Source organism: Notothenia rossii (genome assembly GCF_949606895.1).
Source record: "Notothenia rossii genome assembly, chromosome: 6".
Classification (NCBI taxonomy): Eukaryota; Metazoa; Chordata; class Actinopteri; order Perciformes; family Nototheniidae; genus Notothenia; species Notothenia rossii.
Genome location: NC_136909.1, coordinates 73,394,956 through 73,418,709, shown reverse-complemented (window position 1 = coordinate 73,418,709; position 23,754 = coordinate 73,394,956). Strand labels below are relative to the sequence as shown.

General features: G+C 40.4%; 1 protein-coding gene across 1 annotated transcript in view; it reads left to right on the top strand.

Moving 5' to 3' along the window:
* hpse2 (heparanase 2) overlaps positions 1 to 23,171 on the top strand; it is a 48,397-nt gene extending 25,226 nt beyond the window's left edge. The window contains exons 4-12 of the mRNA XM_079686969.1: positions 2,278 to 2,451; positions 3,473 to 3,644; positions 7,385 to 7,432; positions 12,029 to 12,122; positions 12,924 to 13,030; positions 13,222 to 13,336; positions 16,694 to 16,839; positions 18,916 to 19,062; positions 21,455 to 23,171. Of these exons, the coding sequence (XP_079543095.1) occupies positions 2,278 to 2,451; positions 3,473 to 3,644; positions 7,385 to 7,432; positions 12,029 to 12,122; positions 12,924 to 13,030; positions 13,222 to 13,336; positions 16,694 to 16,839; positions 18,916 to 19,062; positions 21,455 to 21,617 (1,166 nt within the window). The 3' untranslated portion in view covers positions 21,618 to 23,171. The remainder of the gene's footprint in view (positions 1 to 2,277; positions 2,452 to 3,472; positions 3,645 to 7,384; positions 7,433 to 12,028; positions 12,123 to 12,923; positions 13,031 to 13,221; positions 13,337 to 16,693; positions 16,840 to 18,915; positions 19,063 to 21,454) is intronic.
* The last annotated feature ends 583 nt before the right edge of the window (positions 23,172 to 23,754 follow it).

The window sequence follows — 23,754 nt, the reverse complement described above, 5'->3', positions numbered from 1 at the left end:
AATAATAGGGATAGCCTAAAGTGACATATTCAAATGCCCAACCCAAAGATTTACAAATATATTATGACAGTGAGAAACAGCACATTCTGCTATTGGAGAAGTTGCAACCTGAGGATACGTTTCATTTTTATCATGTTTTTAAAAATGTACTATAATAATTACCTATTAGTTTTCTATAGATTAATCAACTGCCCATTTCAGCTCCATCTACTGTGATCATCCCAGTTTTTATATCCATTCATTTGTTTGATATTATTAACAGATAAATTATATATTTAACGGCCAGCATTGCAGTTTGATATTTGATTTGTATACCTTTGATCGTTATGAATTTGTCTGCTGTTGGATAAGAAGGATCACCAGGGACTGAACACCTAGACATGTATTTATGTGTACATGTTGCTCTCAGACCTGCCAGCAGAGAAACAATGTTTTTAGCAGCTTGCGGCGTCAAATGATTCCTTTATGAATGTGTGCGGGCTGCTGGCTGTGCTAGCCTTCTGCTCAGGTCTCAGGTGAGGAAAGGCCTGGAATCACTCACCCTGACAGCCACATCTGGCGCTACTTTCTCTGTCCTGTTTCCCTCAACGTTGCTCCTGCAAACAGACACCAATCTGGTTTAACCACAAAGAAAGGAAGCTATGATAATAGCATTTAGGATAATAACTTTATTGGTGCTTATTAATGAGATGGGGAACAGACAGTTTATTCAGGAGATACACTCCCAAAGAGCACTTTGTGTAATAAAACCATTGTAACTGCTAGCATTTCGTTTTGTTTTCACCCTTTGGCCTGCCGTTGCTGGAAAACGAATGAATGCCAGGTGCAACATGCATTCTTTCTGTTCTCGCTGTTTGCTCCGTAGATTATACATAACCACTACTCTATTGGTATAAAGGCTTACAGTAAATGTTGAATATAAAAAAATACATTTGCACAAGGTGTGACTTAATAAGTATTGTTTTATGTTCCAATGTATTTTGACTCTTAAAGCCAGACGTTTGTATCTCTCACATTCAGTTATTAAATATGAGAGAACCTTATACGGTTCACATGGTCGTAACAGCTCCATATGTATCCAGAAGACCTCACATGCACCCTGTTCGGCTCCACTTTTCTCTTCATTCCAGTTAGGACAAAGCGAACAGTTGGCAAGCTCAGCCTGTGCCGAACACACCGTTGAAGGCAAATTCTAGCCAGAACCAGACCTGCACACACACTTCATCTGTTTCCTGTTGAACTTAGGAAGTAAGGGTCGGACATAGAGGTAATTTATACATTAATGGAAGGACTCCAAGAAGATAACATTTCAATTCAAGAGCCTGAGGTTCGAGGACAAGCCTGCAGTCACACATTAACATATCAACAAACTCTTTTGGCACTTTCACTACCTGCCAGCATCTGTGTAGGGCTCCCTATCTTTACTGCACAGTGAGAATAACGTGATGTGACGGAGACAGCAGACATTAACGTGAGTGAGTGGTCAGCTGCAGAGGAACTGAATGATCCTGTGCTCACAGCTTTGAGGAGCACAGGATCATTCAGTTCACCGCAGGAGTCCATGATGGGAAAATCGTTTTTTCTGGATTCTCACTGAATGTTGCTAAAGACCAGACTCTGCTGTCATGTGCATGACATGCAGATGCAAACACAAAGTTCAATACCTGGCACACGACAAATGTTTGTAAAATAAATGCCGGCGGTGTCCTGTAATTTATCCAAAATACAGTACACATACTTTCATGAACATTACTTCTGAGAAATCGAATCTTCTTTAACTAATTGTATATGTTACGATTTACTGAGGTTGAAGAATTCAGAAGAAGTCACTTTTTTTTCAAAAGGGTCACAAGAGAAAGAACTTGTTTGTTTAAATGGACAAACCCAATGTTTTTCCAATAAACCTATTTTTCCATTTGTAAATTGTTTACTGTTTCTCAGCATTGAAATCTCTTTAGAGAACACATAACAGACCAAATAGCTTGTAAAATAGCATCACAAACCTACTCAAAAACACTGTGAGGGCAGTGTGTACTCAATAATGCAAACTACGTTTCATCCCATGTTGATATTCTCTTTAAAGCTGCAAATATTGGTGCTTATGGTACAAAGAGCACCATAAAACAGGATCGTGACATGGTTTTAGAAGAAAAGTAGGGGGTTCCTACAACACATAGATATGTACAACAGCACGTCGATGAGTTGCACATGGTCTCCATGTGATACCAGATGCATAAAAAGAATCAAAGTTACAACTGCTTTGTGGGTTTCTCCCAGCCAGGTCTTTAGACAAACTGTACAACTTTGCCGACTGTGCTGGTCTGCACCTGATCCTGGGGCTCAACGCGCTGCAAAGAAACCCAGACAACTCCTGGAACACCTCCTCCACCCTGAGCCTCCTAAAGTACGGCGCTGGAAAGAAGTACAACATATCCTGGGAGCTTGGAAACGGTCAGTACACATACACACCACATGCTGCATACTAAATAACATGATAAGCTGCCGTCTGAACAAACACATACACTCTATTTTGAACCCAGAAACACTGTATGACTTGCATTGTTATGTGTAATACAGCATGAAGGACTTTCACTTTTACTGTTAGATTAGTCCAAAAAAGTACTTGTTTAAAGTCCCGTGCTATGAGAAAGCAGTTACACATTTGTTTATTAAACATTTACTGGTTATACCAGCTTTGAATGACAACAAATGTAGAGAACAAGCTGTATGTGAGAGTAGAGCAAGGGGTTCATTCAGGGATCAAAGGAACTGCAAGCTCTCATGTCACCCTGCGCTGCACACAAAGCCATGTGTTCCCATGCTGCACATCACTTCAGAATTCATTTAATTTCATCTGCAATTAAGCCCACCATAGCAACTTTTATTTTAGACTAAGCCTAAAAGTACCATTGAAAATCGGTTGACTGAACCATGTGTGACTTGGACCCCAGCAAAAGCACAGCTAAAGTAAATCACGCAGACACTGCAGACACAGAGTTAGTTTTGAGAGGTGGAATGAAAAGTTAATCCTCTTGAATTTGCCAATAATATTTTCATTAAAGATACGGAACACAGCACAGACACAGCTTCATTCACACACAAAGCAGACATATTGAAAGATATATTTGAAAGCCCAACCTGGTCAAGACAATAACAATACGCTTGTTGTTAAAAAGGAAAGTGCCTGTAACATTGTATTTGTATCCATTTGGGGAAACTATCTCCCTCCGTATCTTCTTTTCCTGGTTCTGCTAGGCCACCCTGTGTGCTTGGACCATCCGTCTCACATGCAGTCCATCTGTCTCTATTTCTGCAAATTGCCCAATTACCCTTTGTTCTACTGGATGTTTGGTACTCTCTAGGAAAGCAAGATCAGACTACAATAACACAAATGTTTTCACCTTGACCTCCTCAATGTTGTTTTTGTAAAATATATCTCTGTGGCTCAGTGTACTGCGTCTCTTCTTCCCAGAGCCCAACGCGTACCGCAGCATGGTGGGTCGAGCGGTCAACAGCACGCAGTTGGCTCAGGACCACACCAAGCTGCGGACCCTGCTGCAGTCTGTGCGCTACTACCACCGAGCTCACCTCTACGGCCCCAACGCAGGTCGACCTCGGAAGAACGCCATCCTGCTGCTGGACGGGTGAGTGTCAGCATGCAACACATTGAGAGGGAATGATATGTGTCCTTGTTAGGCTATCCTGCAGGGGAACAAAGGGCTAAGGTAGTGGAATGTATGCTGCAGGGGTTTCTGACTCTTACTGTGTTTAAAGCGCTCACACACACACACACACACACACACACACACACACACACACACACACACACACACACACACACACACACACACACACACACACACACACACACACACACACACACACACACACACACGCAGACACACACACACATTGCAGAAGTGTTCTGTGTTTATGGATTTCCACTCTGCAGGTTTCAGCGTCTCAGCTCCAGTTATACCATGTCAACCTAAATAAAGTGTCATCTGATTGATAACGTGACGGCACAACGTCCCACCTGCTGGTTTAACCCATAAGCTCCACCAGCTTTGGTCCGACTCTAATAGATCTCCAACAGCTCTCTCTCTATTCCTGAGATGGTCATTTCATACTTTCTAGTTCTATTTTTACTGCAAAAAAGGCAGCTTTGTATTCTGCCTGTTACCTACAGGTCAGTAATACTTTACTGTTTGCCCTTTTCCTGATTCACTTCTGGATTGTACTGTACTTCATTTTGCATTTAAGGACTTGTGAAAACACATATCTCTTACAATCCACATTTGCAAGATAAAATCATCATCATGAGATGAAATCATAAGAGTTTGCGAGCTTTAAGTTTAATAAAAAGTTAAGCTTTTAATGTCAAAGTAATAAAATTGCCCGAAAGCAGTTTAGTACAGAGAAAGAATGATGGAACTGTTTAACAAATTGCACATTTTTAAATCAGACGGCCCAGTTTTGATAGGAAATAAACGAAAACTTGTCCCAAAATGTCATTTCTCTATGCAACACAAGCTCTGGCTCTTGTATGATCATATGAACTCTAACTGACCCCTCTGATGAATCAGACTCTGAAAATATGTATGCTACTTTTGGATGTTTCTGCCTGTCTTAGTTTGTTAAAACCCCTTTAAGACAGAAAAACTCTCTCAGTTCTATGGATAGATGACGCAGCTCTCAAACGTATTCATCACTTCCCAAAAAGTGAAGCCACTCTGCTTTGGGTCTGTTGAAATAGAAACAAAGTTGACTCAAATGGATGCTCCAGTGGCCCTGCACAACAAACAGATTGAAAATAAAACATGGACGGATACACACGGCTCTGTCACTGTCGGATGCTCCAAATAAAGCGGGACCTTATAAAGAGATGTTTTTGTTACCCTGAAAAGGAAAATTGCTCAGTACTATCAAGAATATTAAACTTGAATACGGAATTTGATTTTAACAAGTGGTAAGACTTCATATACAAACATTTTATAGATGGTTTATAACATGCTAGTTGTGATTAGATCAAACCTTTTATTCATGTGTTTTCCAACCCCTATAGCTCCTCCTCCGCTGGTGTATAAACAGATAATGACGTAAAGTCCAAATGTAATTATATATAAAATATGTCTCATGTGGAGAATTTGTCATCATGTTTGACAAATAAAGATAAAAAACACACTTTTACCTGCTCACTAACTAACTGGTAAACGGTTTATAAAGTGTTAATAGTGCTGTTCAACTCTATAAGGCATTACCACACAAGTCAATGTTACAGTTTGAATACTTGATGCAGGTGTTCAGTGGGATAATACTCAAATGAATCATAATTCAAGATGAATACCCTCATAATGCACTATAGATGTGGTCTTCTTAGAGATATCGAGATATCTTTTGTTGGTGAAAGAATACAAATAAACTACTGATATATATTGTATGGATTTTGAGTGGAATGGTCAGCGTTGGAGACACTCAACCGTTAGCTTGTCATGCCCGTTGGCTGAAAGAAAGCTATAATCAATGCTTATACTTCTCTGTCATCACATATGTATTTCTCTCCAGACTAATGAGTCCATTTGAAAGGACAGAGGTGCTCTCTGACCTTGACTGAAATGTTGAAAACAGTAAAACGAGAAACAGCATCTCATGAAGCTAAGTAGAGTCCATGAAATTAAACTAATGTCGGCTAAAAAGGTTTGTGTGCAGAAGCATACAACAGTTTAATGTCTCTGTATATCTCAGCCTGGATCTGTCTCCAGCTCCTCTCTGCAGCCTCACACACTCTGACAGCTAGTTGGAAGACAGGGGGGAGAGAATCATTTGATATGGGTCTCCCCCCTCTAGGTACTCGAGCTACTTACATCACAGGAACCATTATGATCCGCTGTTTATCTCGCTGTGCTGACAGATCAAATTCACTAAGGAGTAAAAGGTGTGTGTGTGTGTTTGTGCACCGATGTGTGTGTGTGTGTGTACATGATGTGTGTGTGTGTGTGTGTGTGTGTGTACTGATTAATAAGGAGTGGACCTACTGGAAAAGAAAGATGCATTGAGAAGCTAAGAGGGAAAGAGTGGATGAAGAGGAGATGGATGGAGTATCTGCAGGTCACTGGTGACACGTTTAACGACAGAGTGATCCTTGTGTGTTTGACACGGTTACGAGGGGGTGGCTCTTGTGTTTGACATCCCAACTACTCTACTGCTCTCAGGAAATAAGATGAATTAGACACTGAGCTGCTCAACAGTCCAAATATCAGAGCTGGACAGACTAAACAAGCTGGAGGGGTGAAAGTTTAGAGAGACACATTAAAGCCAAGCTGTTACCCCCAAATATGGAGAGATTTGGGTCAGGTAGACACACAGAGATGCAGAAGCCCAGGAGGAGGAAGGCAGCCGAGTCACTGGGTGTTTCTCAATGTGGAGGAAGGCTGCTCTAGAGCCACTATTTCAAGCATACTACGTCATTGAGTTCCGCCGAAGGACTGTTCCAATGTCCAGCATACTTGGAATTCTACCGAGGCCGGCGTACTTCGTAGCGAGAAATTTCTAGGCTGCACATGTGTAGACTCCGCGGTCTTAAAATCCCCACAATGCTTTGCGCACGGACCATTAGAGAACCGCAGTGACACGTCCTAAAACCCGGAAGTAAGTTAGCATTTTTAGCACTTCTGTGGCGGAAATTGTAAGGCGGGGCCTCTCGTATGATGCACACCTGTACACTTGCCTGTTCCACTCTTCATTTTCCGAATGCCAGGAAGGATTCTTGCCTCGCTTCTGAAGCAAGTGACTCGGAAGACATGTGCTACCAAGCAAGCGTACTCCAGATTGAGAAACACCCAGTGTGTATGTGTTGAGTTGTTGTTTGTGTGCAGGAGTTTGTATTTAACATAATTAAAGCAAACTGTACAGGCTGCGGAAAAAGCTCAAGAAAACACGGTGTATTTCTTGGGTTGAACAAAATGTGGTGTATACTGGGCTTCAAATGGAAATCTGTCTATGTGTGTAGGTTGACCGTCTTAATTAAGCTCTTACTTCCCCTATAGAATATTGGATTGTCTTCACTTAATCTAACCAACTCTATGACATATTCCATTAGATGTAGATGTACATATCAACCAAGAGTAGAGTAAAGTTATTTTGCTCTTTGAAAACAGTTTCACTTACTCCACATAAAAGTAGTATCTTTTTCACATCCTGGTTTTCAAATCTGTTGTGTTAAAACAAGGATATTGCACCCTGCCTTCCTGTCTTATATTCCCATGTGTCAGCAGATACGTTGTAGGTTCAATGTTAAAATAACTGTGAAAATGAGTTTGATAACAACCAGTTTTTAAAAAGAGGTCCACTCATATGAAGATAACTCTGTTTTTCTGACTTTCAGGTTCATGAAGAATGCCGGCTCTGTTGTAGATGCAGTTACGTGGCAACAGTAGGTATTTTACCCTTTTTTTCTATTTTATTATTTTGTCCATAGTTTAACACCGAATCCATGCTGTCATGCAGCAACAATCAATTTAAAGCGTGTTACTGAGAGAGACTGATGCATAATGTGGATAACTGGCTATATCCAGTCAATGGAACAACAGGAAAGGGAACTTGAGAGAGAGAGAGAGAGAGAGAGAGAGAGAGAGAGAGAGAGAGAGAGAGAGAGAGAGAGAGAGAGAGAGAGAGAGAGAGAGAGAGAGAGAGAGAGAGAGAGAGAGAGTGTTTGTGTGTTAAATTAGTAACACCTGCAATTTGTCTATTGCACATCGTGTAGGAATGCTTGATATCAATGGTTAGCTCTTTTGTCCCGTGTTTTATCGGTATGTCTTTAAACACGTGTTAGATTATAAAGACACACCCTCTGAACGCTCAGACACACCCTGTGCGACTGAGTGAATGGTCATTAAGGTGAAGGTCAGGTCTAATTAGAAGAAGTTAGAAGAAACGGAAGGAGGCAGGGCTGTCAGTAAGGCTTAGAAAAACACCACCCACACTGTTAAAATCAAACCATATGCTCTGGCTCATTCCCTCTGTCAATTAGCCCGTTTTACACTAGAGATCCAGATTCCTGTTTAACCAGCCTTCCAGACGGCAACTCTGACCTCTACAAAAAAAGCCAAACGTTTAAAAGTAGGGACCACTCATTAACACGTCTACAACACGGTGTTTACTCCTTTGCAGCTGGCTAGTTGTGTGTGTATCAAGCGTAGCAGGTTGGAAACGCAGCGTTCATTATAAACTTTAGAGAATCATATCGATTTTCTAGACAGGCTGTCCATGGCTTACAGTCGGAGATGTTCTGTTGCAGAAAGCATTGATATTATGTTATTACGTTTTTTCCACAACATTTAAGTTTGACATTTGGAGCATCTTGCCTCAGTTACTGCTGCTTATGCATTTTTGGAATCACAAACAAAACATGATCTTTCTCTTTCTGTCTCTCTCCCCCCCCCCCCCTTCCATCTTTCTGCTGTTTAATGTTATCTCAGACTTTAGATAGTGTGCCCATTGTTTCTCAAGATGTTTGCCTGGTTGTCTGGATGTACAGATTTCTATCCGTTTTTTTCTGTTGATACTTAAAGTCAAATTCACCCAAATGATGAGAAAAAACATTTGTCGCATACCTCTGGTGGTGTGTAACCATGCTGACTGTTTTGAGTTTGTTTACTCAGTATTTGAAATATATAGGTCTAAGATTTCTGCCTTCGGGCCAATACAATTGTTGTCAATATAATTTAATTTGTGGTGCTCACACCACATACTCTGGATAGACCTCTCTGTGCTCCGTGGCCCTGCTCAAAGCTGATATTTACAAGAGTGTACATCTCTAAGTCCAGGTGGTAATGCACTCAAGATGCATTGAGGACTCGTCATTGGTCCACGCTAACACACCTCAACACATATTAGATTGATATAGATTTATTGTCCACAGAAGATTAATATTGTGTGACTTTTCCTCTGGTGGTTCCATGTCGTGGTTTTCAATGAAACGTCTTGACAGCTATGGTCGTAAACTTTTTTGCTAAATTGTTTATTTTGTGTAAAATGATTGATAGATAAGTGCAAATTGTTTATACAACATTTCTGTTATTACTATCTGTAGGCCAATATGTTGCCTAGAGAATGCCCTTTTTCAAGAACCTGGTGGGTTTCAAGCAAACTCTCCTTAAAATTCCCTTGCAAATGTTGTCTTGATAAAACATCGTATGTGTAAAGAACGAAACATGCTTTGCAGCAACACAGCCACATTTCAAAGCCAAGGTTACATCGATACTCACACCTTTCTCGTTCATTGTCAGCATGAGTGGTGTGCGTGCATTGACAGCTGAGGCTAGAACAAATACATGTGAAAGGTTTGTGATCCCATCCTTTCTCATGTGAGACTCACAGAGGCACTGTAAAATCACTGATGGCATTCCTGAGGGAAACTACACATCGCTCAGCTGGGTTCAACCTGCTCGCCCACATCAAGAAACACATCTTCTTACTTCTTTACAGAATAGAGGTTAAAAGGATGAGGAGAGGAATCCATGCAGAAGATGGAAACATAACTCCCCACGAAAAGACCTTTTGACATTCAAATGTGCGGCATAATAAAACAGATACATGTCTAACACACAAGGCATTTGACTCACAGAAGTCCTGAGACTGCTACTATCAGACCATTTAAAACAAGTCCTCTGTGATCATTATCTAACAAAACATTCATGTGAAAGGAACTATTCATTTTTAGTATTTCTCAGACTTCATTTATCTCTACATTTCTCAAAAAATAATTTAACATCTATGAATTTTCACTTGTTTGGTATTGATATTCTTTGCTTTAACCCGTCCCTGTCTGGCATTTGATCACATCCACTTCTTCTGTAGTCTATGCTGTCATTTGAAATAGAGTGCTGATTGTTTTATTAGTGAGCTGTCTTTAGTGCAGTCCTGGCACAGTGAGAGCTAGAACCTAATGGATCTTGTATGAAAACATTCGGACCCCGTGTTGTTCTTTTCTGCATTTTAGTCTGGCAGCTTAAGAGTCATGCCACATATTGGATGAACAAGGGACAAAGTTATTACCGGTAGTTCTGTTTTGGGAGCTTAGACCTGGGCAATCCTAAGAATACCGAGCTGAAATCCCCTTAATCCTTGTCAACGTACTTAAACTGTTTCCTTATATTCATTTCTTGATGAGTTTTCTACTCTAATGAACCAACAAACTTAAGCAAAGGAAGCAAATGTTGCCCTTTTGCCTTGCTCTCGTTTAGACTCTGACCATAATAGCTTTATTTACAGTGCCCCCACGTCTAGTGTATAGCTATAAAATAACTTGCTCAGTTTTTTTATTCTGTTTCCATATATGAACTGGAATCTCTTTCTCTGGGGTCTGGTCTGAAGAGTTATTGTGAGCTCTCTGGAAAGATGACAGGATAACCAAATAATTTGTGTAAAGCTATGACTTAATCCACGAGTTGTTTACAGTTTGAGGCCAGGAGTTTGGGACTTTTCCAACACGGGGACAACATTTTCAATGAGGTTAAGCTCAGATTGCAACACTGCTACACCCCACATGAATCTAATTCAGCTGTTGTCTAAGTGATTCTATTGACACATCAGACTATTGATGCTGCTGTTATGATGATATGCTCTATTTGTCTATTGGCCTTATTATTCTGGATGGAGTGCAAACCTCCCTTGCCTTTTCACCCTTTAATGTGTTGAGACTTTGATTACTAGCATGGAACTTGAATCCCTCATCCCAGTTTACAAGTGTTTTGTAGTAATTCTAAATTGGGAATAAAACTTTTACCGAGCTGATGTGGTATTTGATGAATAACATTTGTTGTTTTCAGAATAGAAATCTGCTCTGCGATGACTCACAGATTTGTTCTTACATATCTAATAAACACGTGTTGTGTCTGTTTTCCTTATTTTCTTTTGTCATGGTGCTGTAAAAAAGAATGATTCCTCATGAGTCATTTGATTCTCATACGTGTCACTTTTTCCATCGCTTATGTGGCGAATGAATGCATTCGTATGACATTACTGGGTTATTCCACTTTTAAAACGTTTTTTCACCATATCCATAAGTTAGCATTCAAATCCTTCTGCTGTCGACGACAACATTGATTTATAAATATTTATTTAAGTGGTAATATTCCTGACTAATGTAGATTAGTTCAGCAAAATGACTTAACCACACTACTGAGAGAAGATAAAAAAATATATTCTGTTTAAATATATATATTAAATTGTTGATTTTTTTCACTGGAAGTTTGAGAATCTGGGATAGTGTTAGGAGATATATCTTTAACTATCATCAATTCAACACTCATGTTGTCTTCAGCAGTGCAGATACACTGTGTATTATGTGTATCATGTGACCTGAAGCAGGAGTGTGTGGTTGTTGCTCTCTGGTTTTCCTCTCTTGGACTCTTGCAGGGATCTTGGAGAGGCTTTCTGTCTGGGTGATGTTCCTCCGGACTTTGGCTCTAACATCCATAACATTCTTCTTTCATCTCTTAACATCATCTCTCATTATCATCTCTCTTTGTGTCTTTCTCTCTAAAACACATGGATGTCTGCATTGGTCAGTTTGAAATCGCAGTGCTTCCAATTGCTCTTTGATGCAACCCAAGAAGGAACCGCAGCTACGTTAGTATAGCATTTGTGAAGCTTCTTTATTGTTGTTGAACAGTTTAACTTACCATTGACCCGCCTGCTTGTGTGATATGTTATTATGAAATATAGAGGGTGTCTAACCAATAGGAAGACACCCTGGTCCATTGTGTTTAGCGTATGGAACAAAAGTCTTTTGAAATATGGTCCAACATGTAGAAGGAACACAATATATAGTTCTTATCAATCAATTGAACTTAAGTTACACACGCTCATATTTGGTGTGTGTTTTGATGGAAAATCAACATATGGCTTACATTTCACTTTTCTAACCATTCAGTGCTGTAAAGATGTGATGATAATGATTGTTGCTTATTGTAAAGCGTGTACAGAGTGTTTCTCTCACAGCATTTTCTTTGCATTTCCATTACAGTTATTATATGGACGGCAGAGTGAAGAAAGTGGAGGACTTCCTAAAGACCCGTCTGTTGGACACACTGACAGAGCAGATAAATAAAGTCACCAAGGTACTTGAGTTTCACTTAAAGTCCTGAAATTGATCTCCTACGGTGAAAATATTTACATCAACTATTTGGATTGCTTGCTCCTCGGTGAATATCATATGTCAGTTCTAGAGCTGTACTGTAGATACAACATGTATTTGTCTGGTGTATATTTCAGATGTCATATCACAGGTCGTTCACAACACCCCCAGGCTGGATAGGAAGAAACAACTAATTTCAATCACAAGTTATATTAGCATTTTTGAGTTTGCAAGGTCCTGCATCAGTCCTCAGCTAGCTTTTGGAATGATAAAGCCACATGTGCTCACCACGAGACGAGCCCTCGGGTTAAGATGGTTGTCTTCCACCGTGAGGTAATATTATCAACACTGGCTGATATGGCAGACTTGCTGAGTTGTAAGAGATGGACAGTGCCAAAGTGCCTCAGGGGAAAATAAGCAATCATTGCCAAGAAAAAAAGTTACAACATTCAATGAAATGTATCAAAAGTGAGATTCCTTTTTGCCGTACCACTCAGCCAAAGTCAGTGAGTTCAGCTTTTTGTGTAGCTATATTTTTATTCTGTGTGCAATTCGAAGGTTCAGTCTCTTTGCACATGTAGAGTTTGTTAACTACTACTTGAAATGACTTTACATTAGAGTCTTTCAAAATGCAGTCATTTTAGGAGAAGCATATTTTAGTACAGTGACAGTTTAACTGGTAAAAAAATATGTATTGATTCAAAGACTTTTTTTTTTAGATTTCATAAACTTGATTCCATGGTTGACTTTGCTGATACACCTGCGTTTCTGTCCCTCCATGCAGGTGGTGAACACACACTCTCCTGGTAAGAAGGTGTGGCTGGGTGGGCTCGGGCCGGCGTGGGCAGGAGGCATCAACAATCTCTCCGACACATACGCTACTGGCTTTCTGTGAGTACTGCTATCATGCTGTCGCTAAATCCACCGCGATGTGTTTTGTGGATAATGATTAATATTCATAAACTAATAGGAAAAAACATATTTATTTCCAATGCTTTCTGGGCCACCTGTATCACAATGAGAGGCATCTGCTGCTGCAGGCCTAATTTGTCTCTTTGTGTATGTGTTCCTATGTTTTCCAGGTGGGTGAACGCGCTGGGAATGGCTGCTGTGCAGGGGATTGATGTTGTCCTGCGTCACTCGTTCTTTGACTACGGATACACACACCTTGTGGACCAGAACTTTAACCCTCTGCCTGTGAGTCTCTCAGTCCTTCGAGGATTGTTGGGTCTTATTTTCAAGGCTTCAATTCCTCTTTTTTCCTCATGATAACAAGGTTCTGACCTGTGTAGTCCTGTTACTATCTGGACCTTCTCTGTGCCAGAGCCAGTGCCTCGATAGCACCTCTCGCTCTTTCCCGTGGGAGCTATTAGGCGAGATGAAAGGCGTTTAGTGGTGATGAGTGCTTTGACGTGGGGGCGAAATGCCATGTAACCTTAGCCCTTTGTCAGAAACTCAGGACAGTGTCACTGCTCCCGTCAACCCCCATCACAACTGTGCGCTTCTCTGTGCGGGACAGTCGGCCGGTGATAGATCTGCAACCTGAGATGCTCATACACAGGCATGTTAGTGAAAAAGCCTGCAACAGTGTTTAAAATGGACCTGCCCAATCCCAAGTCCCTCAAGGTACAGAATACAACAACAGTATTAATCATCTGACACACATTGATCTTTTTACAAGTTGTTCATGAAGAATTTTTGATTTGAACAACAAGCATGTGTCGGCCTAATTTTAAGTTTATAATGTTCCTTTATTTGACTAAAAGCTGAACATGAGATGCTTCTTGCTCGGTAAAACAGAGGAGATAGGTAGGGACTTTAGTCTGATTGAATTTAGCTGGGAAACAAATTGGAGTTACAAAAGTCTAACATGAGCCAAGTTCATACAACAAAACATTACATTTTTAAAGAAATGGATTATATTTAGCTGAGGGTGAGAGGGTTGCATTAGGGGCCTGTATCGTAAATCATTGCTAATACAATCAAGTGGAATGAGACGGAATCAAACATTTCTTATCATTCGAGATGACTTTATTCCTGTCCTGCTTATAAGAAGCTGCCAGAATGAGTACTATTTTACCCACTAATGTTATCGCACATCTGAAATAATCAATTTCTACAAAATCGTAAAAATGTTTCACTAAATCCTTTGTCCTCTTTACTCGATATTTTTGAAGCAGAGAAAGATGGAGGAAAAGAAGAAAAGAAACTGGCGAAGCCGCCTCGTTTGTATCGTTTAGCTTCATCTTTCTTCTCCTTTCCTCTCCATTCTTTTTCCAGGAATGGCGGCGTCCCGCTAGGATCACAATGCTTTTAACATGGCTGGATGTCTAGAGGTTGCCCCAGCCTACCTGCTGAGAGAATTCACTGCAGGGCCAACCTGTCCTTGAAATTTATGACCTGGCCCCTTCTCCTATAGGACGACTCCTCCAATGGGAGAATCCATTTGAACCCCCCTTCCCCCTGAATGAATCAACTACCTTTCCTTTTAACACAGTTCTGCCTTTTCTTTACTCGCCCTTTTGTCCCAATCTTTATCCAATCATCTTTGTTTTGTTTACAGTCCACACGCCTGGTTTGTAAACTCCTACACTAAGGGCAAGTAAGATTCATCTTTGAGAAACAGAAATGCCAGTATTGAGTGTCTAGCAGTGTGAAGGCATATTGCTCCTGTTAGAAAACATTGCCCTTCAAATGCTTTGAAGAGAGACAATATTGCAGGAAATGAAAGGCAGTTGCAAAGCACATAGACATCAGGGAGATGAGGTCGGACCCCCCCCCAACTAGCAAACCTTAATAGCAGCATATTGTGGGTATACTTGCATCTCTTTGACCTTTTCCTGGATTTGTTTTTCTCCTCATTTTTTACAGCTGTCATCTTTTAGTATATTTTGGGAAGCTCAATTAGAGCTTGCTGAATATTGTTTTTTAATTGAAAACACCCACATGTTTTAACTTGCCGCTATATGCAATGTTATAGTATGACCTCATACTTAATGATCTCATGGATTAACAGCGTCTCAGCCAAATAGTCTGACTCTCATTTGGCCTATTACAATAAACACTAACGGTTAATTGTGTTTTCTCCTTGTTATGATCTGCATGTTCTGGGCAGGTTGGGTGTTATTGGTCTCTGGTGCATGGATTTACGTTTCCTCAGTCCATGACATTATACTAGGTAACTTGTTCCTGCCTGTTATTAACTGTGTTTCTTGGTTTGTATAGTATCTGGATGTTTGTTCCTCCACTTGTTATCTGAATATTTGGGGTCAAAAAAGACAGGATGAGAAAGATAAGCACTTGGACAGGGAAACAGAAAACAAAGAGAGGCCGTTTAGGATTAGGATCATATCAGATTTTCCTCTAAAAATGAAATGTTATGTCCGCACAATTTTTGGTTGTGGATTTAAACGCAGTCGTGGTTTAAAGTATACCAATTCATTGATGGTTTCTCTTACTTGAGTTGTGACATTTAAACCCCAAGCAAGAGTATAGCATCACTCCGGCCATCTTGCTCAAATAAAGCTTCGGACTCATAGCTGTTCTTTGTTTTATACTTCATGTAATAATCATAGATCACAGTTCTGGCCATACATGCACCCATCCATCCCTGTGCCTGTGGCCAACACTATACAGTTCCATGCTGTGCTCTGCTTCTTCGATGCCTTGGCAGCAAATTAAGTTAAAGTCTGCATGGAAAAAAGAAGCCCTTAAATGTTGCCATATGCAGGATTGCATGGGAACTTCCTGAGGAACACATGTTGTTCTGGGTCTCTTGGAGAGGTGTTGAGTCTGTGTAGTCTATAGACTGAGACACAGTATGGTGGACCACTCAATAATGATAACAGAAAACAGCAATTCACAATGGAGCATAATATTTTGTAAAAACGTCGTATATAAGATCTGTCAATGTGAAAACGGTCAGCGCTTGCATTTATACTATGTGACATTTTACAAGGGCCAATCAGCTCCAACGAAATGGCAGCTGTCAAAATGTTGACATATATTGGATTGGCATTTTCCCTTCAATAAATCTCTACTTTCACTCTGTCATAGACCAGCTGCTTTGCAGGCACATTTGTACATCTCAAAGTGTATGAAACTTAAACCCTAATCTCCAGAACATTTCATGGCTGGACAATCAAAATGGAGATTTCAGTAATATTTCCTTTCATGGGAATCCAGAATCCAACAAGGCTTCTTTATGACAAATGGTCTCTTTTAATAAAACTTTGTATATTAGATTTAACCTTGCATTTACTTACAGTGTGGTTTGCAGTGCTTTGAAATTGTTTCAATGCCAGCGTCAGATCAAGACTTTCTTATAACACAGGGACCATGATCATGATCATATTAACCCTTACTGTGTGTGTGTGTGTGTGTGTGTGTGTGTGTGTGTGTGTGTGTGTGTGTGTGTGTGTGTGTGTGTGTGTGTGTGTGTGTGTGTGTGTGTGTGTGTGTGTGTGTGTGTGTGTGTGTGTGTGTGTGTGTGTGTGTGTGTGTGTGTGTGTGTGTGTGTGTGTGTGCGTGTGTGCAATGGTTTTGTTCTTACAGGATTACTGGTTCTCTCTGGTCTACAAGCGTCTGGTTGGTCCGAGGGTTTTAGCCGTGCGGGTGGCTGGACTGCAGCGGAAGCCACAACCAGGACGAGTCATACGGGACAAGCTGCAAATCTACGCCCACTGTACCAGCTACTACAAGTACGTGCTACAGTGTGACCCCCTTAACACGGCATCATTATGAACTGTGATTTTGGTCTCTTTTGTAGCTGACAGATGACGAAGCACACATCCTCTCAGCCTTCCAGTGAGGTGTAGCGATACTTACATGTCCTTGAGGATTTAGATGGAAAACAGACCGCTGCGGTTTTAACTTGTTCTTCTTCGTGTCCTCATGCAATCACCTGAGGCTCAGTGTCTGGTGAGGAAGAACAAAACCCCAGGCCGGGCCATTCGGCTTCCCATAAATAAGCAGACCACAGACACCCGCTCATTCACAGCTCAGAGCCTATAAAAGTTAACGGGTATCACTTATCAGGTGTGTGGGTTCTGTCTCCCTGCCGTCAAAGAGCCGCTGAAAGCTGTGCTAGGCCTTTATCCCATCTCAGATTGGCTGGAGGGGGGTATTGGAGGGGGAGGGACAATAAGGCGGTCTGTGCCTGGAGGAGATAAAGAGTGCCATCATGGTCTGTTCAAGGTTATCATTTAACCCAGGCCAGCAGCTGTCAGCACCAGGCTAGACTTACGGCCTTACTCTAGACAGGCTGCGTTTACAGGTGCTGCATCTCTTAGAAAAATAGTGGAACGCTGCACCTAAAGATGGCCGATAACTGGGCAGGAGTTGCATAACCAACACACACATGAGGCCTGATGACATACACGCAAATATTTGAAATGCTTCTCAAAGTAGACACCTGGTATGCATAGTGAATTTGGGAGAAGGAGAAGTGGCTTAGCTCCACTGATGCACCAAAGGATTCATTTGATCAGTCAGTAAGACACAACGTTTCAGTTGTGGTTATTTCTGAAACCTTGAGGAACACGGTCAGCACTAAAAAGGACAAACCATTGTAGTCTTAGTGGTTTGTGTAAGACAACAACTATTGTTAATGTGCTCAGGATGTCCCTGGTTTAAAAAGTCTTTGCAGATTAGATATGTGACTTTCACTGCACTTTTACCCCTTTTAGTGGTTTGCTTGCCATTTCTTTACACTTTCCAGCGACGCTCCAACATCAAACGCCATCAACACATGTTTATGTTCCTGGTTTGGATCGCTGAGAACCTCATCATTTGAAAGGCCTGAGAGGTCATTATCTCTGCCTCCATCTAACCATCTGATCTATTATTCGGAGCCATGGTCCACAGTTTTCAAAAACAAGGCTGCAAGAGTTTAACACGGAGCCAGACACACAGCATTCCCTCAATACTTGATTTCTCTCTGTGAATATATCTAATATAGTCAGTCTTGTTGAGTTAATGAAATAAATTGCTCACCCTGGTCCCAAAAGAGCCAAGGTAAACATCCAACCAAAAACCAAGATCTCTTTAAAGATATAAGATTATGGAGGAGGGAACAGGGAGGATCGTCTCCCAGCCCCGAACACCAAGGCGAACATGTGGTTTTCACTAAAGCTGTGTTGTCTTTGTCCTCCTATCTGGGCCCTTATTAGATTTGATCATGTCTCGCTTAGTTATTTACCTCTGGCCAGTCTCCCTATCAAGTTGAGTCCCCAGTGCTTTGCTCTCAGCAGCGGGACTCACACTCTGTTGTCTGTGTAACTCAAGAAGAGTTGCCTGTCGCATTCACACCCTTCATCTGACCCTGGGCTGTACAGCGTCAGATTTAAACATTGGACAGTGTACACGAGAAGCAGATTTTAGCATCAGATAGCCTTTAGAGGAATCATAAAGGCTTTGAAAATGAAATGTGGTTTATTATGGTTCAAACTAAATATAGAGGATAACTTGCTGCTTAATGGAATTCCATTCTTAAGCATACTTTATCTTTCTGTATTCTTTTTCTGCTAGCCTTTTGATCCAGTTTAGATCAAGGAGTTGTGCTTTGATCCTCTTTCTATGTGTGATAAACATATCAAAGGCTTCCTTCTCTTTGTAGTCATCTTTAATTATGGAGAATTGTATTCAACATGGCAACGTAATATCTCTAATAAATCCATATTAACAGATGTGGAGAGGAGCCTTTTCTCTTCCTGATTGTCTTTCCTTAAGGTAAAGGAGAACTAATGAGATGTTCCTCAATGTCTTTGCGGCACTAGCCATAACTATGTGAGAGGGTCCATAACGATCTACATCATCAACCTGCATCGGTCGCGAAAGAAAATCAAGTTGGCGGGGACATTACGGAACAACATCGTCCATCAGTACCTGCTGCAACCCTACGGCACTGACGGACTCAGGGCCAAGTGAGTACCGCCCCCCCCCCTCACACACACGTGCACATACACACTCAGCGGCATCGGGTTATTGTTTTCTTTAGAATATCCTGGGCAATTCATTTGGGAGAATCAAACAAGACAAATGCGCTGAGGACAGAACCAGGTTACCAAAACGGCTCGTATTTTTCCAAACGTGTGAAAGGAATTTAAATGAGGAATAGGGATAATGAGAACTTCTCTAAACAAGTTTATGGGTCTTTAATTGTTTTATTTTTTTCCACCCTTAATAGGGTGTTAAGCTGGCCCTTCAAACGCTGCAGTGAATGCATTTTAAGAAACCAGTGGGTGTTGGACTTGAGTGCTATAATTCACACTGGGTCAGCATGTTGTGTGAAGACACACCACAAACCTACAAGCATTTACTTCTTCATGCCTAACCCGACGGTAGATAGCTTAGGCGACTCAAAGAATGAAACAAAAAGAAAGGAATACAGTTTGAACCCTTTTACTTTTTTCAATGAACAATTAATATAGACTGCAGAATGTTAGAATGCTTTCTTAAATATTACCAACTCTATCTTTAATTTTTTTCTTTTTTATTATTATTTTGCCAGTATGATAGTATAAACAGGTTACACATTAGTCGGACAAAGGAGTCACAAAATATTCCCACATTTAGATCAACGAAAGGTGTGTTGTGTGAAGGCCTTTTGTTGGAGTCTGCGACAGGTGAATCTTGTATGGGTTTTTATTTCCTTTCAGATTTTTGCGATCTAAACTTATAAGTATATAACTGGTATATTACACTTCATGTAACAAGGTCATATAAATCACATTTCCCAAAAGGTTCAGGCTCTCCCTCTCTCCTTTAAACCTGTTATTCTGAGACTCAGGCTTAAGCCTCAAGTCCTGGAATAACAGTCTCAGGTAGGTGTGTGTGTGTGTGTGTGTGTGTGTGTGTGTGTGTGTGTGTGTGTGTGTGTGTGTGTGTGTGTGTGTGTGTGTGTGTGTGTGTGTGTGTGTGTGTGTGTGTGTGTGTGTGTGTGTGTGTGTGTGTGTGTGTGTGTGTGTGTGTGTGTGTGTGTGTGTGTGTGTGTGTGTGTGTGTGTGTGTGTGTGTGTGTGTGTGTGTGTGTTATACGATACCGGCATTGGGCCCTAATGGTGGCTAGGCATGATCCTTGAATAACACCATAAGGATGGAGGATGTTTTAGGTGTTAGAACAGGATTGCAGGGTAATTAATAGGAGAGAAAGCTAACGATGGGCCTTTCTCAGGACTTAACTGCTTTCCTTAACCACACGCAGCGCAGGGAAACTTTTATGAAGAATTTAGCAACACCAGATGTCTATAAACATTTCTGAGTACAGAGGTACTTTTCAACTCTGGCCAAGTATTTAGGTCCATTGGGTGTTCCAGAAAGGCTTTGAGCAACTTTTCCTTATAAAGTATAATTTAATATGATATTTTATTGAATTTTGAGGTTCACATAAACATTTACAGACTATTGGCCTTAATCTCTACGTTATTGTGAACTTTATAGTTTAATATATTTTTAAAAAACATGGTTACTAATAACAACGGCACTGTGAGGTTGGAAAGGTATGTGTTAAAGGTGATAATGTATACTAAAAATACAATACAAGGTGGTTACTTCTTAGGAGCATGATTTATTATTGAACTCTTACAATGACTTTAATATACTTGTAAATATAAAGAGAAACAAGGAATATGAAATACTGAAAGTCTGACTCAAGGTGACTGTTGTGTGAAAAGTCTTATTAAATATTGTAGAATATTTTTCTAATAACATTACGCTTATATTCTGCCTATATCGCTTTTTACAAAGAACTGCACCCTAAAGTATAACTGTGATGTGTTGAAGCATCTCATTAACAATATGTATTCTGAATATGTTATTATGGTAACAGGTCGAATAAGGAAAATAAAGCTTTTTTTTTTTTTTTAGGTGTTTACAATAATTAATTTATTGGAACTTTTTACTAAAATGTGTAGTAAAAATGGTAATTTTATGGGTATGAGAAATTCCATTATATCAACATTTTTTCCTAACAATTTGTCTTTAAAGGCTGTATTGTATAATCTTTATTTGTACTGTTATAATTTGTGTACCTCTATAAACATACTGCAAATACAAAAAGTAATTGTTGAGTATTTTCTGTCCTTTCATTTCTTCTAAGAGGATTGTTTCAGGTCTCCAACTGTTTGTAATTCCACAGTCGTTGTGAAATTGCAATTTTTTTTACAACAGCTCCCCCACGTGGACACAGACAGAATCAAAAGCATTTTAGAGAGCTGCTACATTTTGCTTCACTTTATTGGGGAGGTGAAAACCCCATCTTATCTTTCTGTCACATTTACCGACATATGTTTTGAATTGTTCCTCTTTAATCCTACAGATATGTCCAGCTGAACGGGGAGAAGCTGCTCATGGTGGACAATGAGACATTTCCCGAGTTAAAGCCTAAGACATTGAGGGCTGGACGGACAATAGCCATGCCTCCCATGACCATTGGCTTTTATGTCATCAAAAACATTAACGCATACGCCTGCCGAAGATAGCACTGACCCCTCACCCGGAGCTTTAGGAGCACTCCTCAAAGTCACAGCTTTGATCCAAAGCTTCCAAAAAAGATGTGGCTTTTTAAATGTTGTTCCCTTTTCTGCTGAAACACAGGGAGGTCGGAAAAAACTGCTTTTTAGAATTTGCATGTTTTGCTCAAGGACACTTCAGTCGAGTGGACACTTGAGTACAGTACAATCATGTAGTCTTCATCATTATTCATGACTAAAGAAAGACTTGCCCAAAACACATACAAAAGGGCTGCACTGAACTCTTTTCAATTCTTTTCTCCAGCAGCTCTTTGTTCAAGACTCTGATGTTTGTGTGACTTTGTATGAAGTTATGCAATATCACAAAAGTCCACCTTAATGCAACTCATTGAGCTATCATTTCTCTGCTTGGATTGTAAAAGCTAGAGATGTTATCTCTGTCTGCCCAGGGTTTCTTCTGTTTTCCTTAATTCATCTTTCACTGACCGATGAAGAGAAACAAAACACAGCGTTTCTGAAGATTACACAAGTCAAGAACATACAAAGTATGTGTGTGTGTGTGTGTGTGTGTGTGTGTGTGTGTGTGTGTGTGTGTGTGTGTGTGTGTGTGTGTGTGTGTGTGTGTGTGTGTGTGTGTGTGTGTGTGTGTGTGTGTGTGTGTGTGTGTGTGTGTGTGTGTGTGTGTGTGTGTGTGTGTGTGGATAAAGCTACTGATGTGTCTGTCCAGTCTATTTGTCTCTGAAACTGTGGTTCCTTCTCTGCCATTTCAAGGGGCTTAAAGGGAAAGTATTCTTCTTCTAAAGGCTGTTCTGTGTGTCGTGTGTGTGTCGTTACGTTCCGCTCCCATCCAGCCTCCACACACAATCTGGGTTTTGTGCAGATGTAATGTCACTATCTTCCTTGTGATGTAACGTTTTATAATCCTCTTGTGCTGCTAGAGTGTTTTGTACTAAATATACATATATTTTACATAATTTTGTACAGATTTACTGTCAAACTATTAGGTATTGTATTGTACATAAGAAAGAGTGATGCAAATACGTGATTTAAGATTGCTATGTTTACTTACAAACAGTATACATCTAATTTATATGTCTAAATAATTTGCTTTGCTTTAACATTTTTAGTTTTAAATGTCATCGTCACAGACTGTGTTTTATTTGGAAGAAAGGGAAATACCTTAAGATTTAAAATGGTTCATTCCCCGTGTTTCCCATTTATTTTACTTAAAGTTCATAATATTTTAATCATCTTATTTCCAGATAAGCTTGTAATTTTCTGGACTGCAACCACATAGTGAGTCAAAATGGGTCATGATGTGCTCTTAGAATAAGATCAATGATTACATCTGTACTTTCTTACGTGGTGGAAGTAACACAGGAGCAGGTTCAGAGCCCCAACATGTTGAATATATATACATATAGGTCCCTTTTAAATGTGTTCATAGTTGATGTAGAGATGTTCATATTTCTTTTGGAGAGTCTTATTTTAATATGTAAAGTGTGCCTATACATTATTTTTTCTTAAAAAAAAGTTTACATTGATAATAAACACTTACAAATACCTTGTAGTTGTATTTGTTCCATTTATGCTAAATACATTTCTATACACTTTGCTTGTAAACTCACTAGTTCGCATACATTAAAGATACTTTTGTATAAACAGTCCCATCATGTAAATAAACACTGAGCAATGCAAATATAGACAGGGTGTCCGCGGGGTCTTAAAAAGTATTAAAAGTGGATAAATCAATTTAGCGAAAATTAAGGCTATTAAAAAGTATTAAACGGCATTTTCCAAGGTATTAAGAAGTCCCACAGCAACGACAACATGAAACACCCTTTAATTTACTGAAACGACATGTCGGGAAACCCCTTCAAGGCGGCCCCCATAGCGCGCCGTAAAATGCTGCTTCTTATTTTAAGTTTCGTTGCCTTGCTCCGCTCTGTGGGGGGGGGGGGGTGTCCCAAGGTGGGTAGACCGGCATACGCAACGCTCTGGGGGTCCAACGGCTCCGTGTGTAGCCCTATATGATCATTTTCTGATTACGATGAAATAGCCCGCCTCCCTCTCCCAACGTCTCCTGCTGCTGCTGGGCTGTCAGAAGAGGGGGAGGGGGGGGGGGAGAGAGGCAGGCACCGTTTAT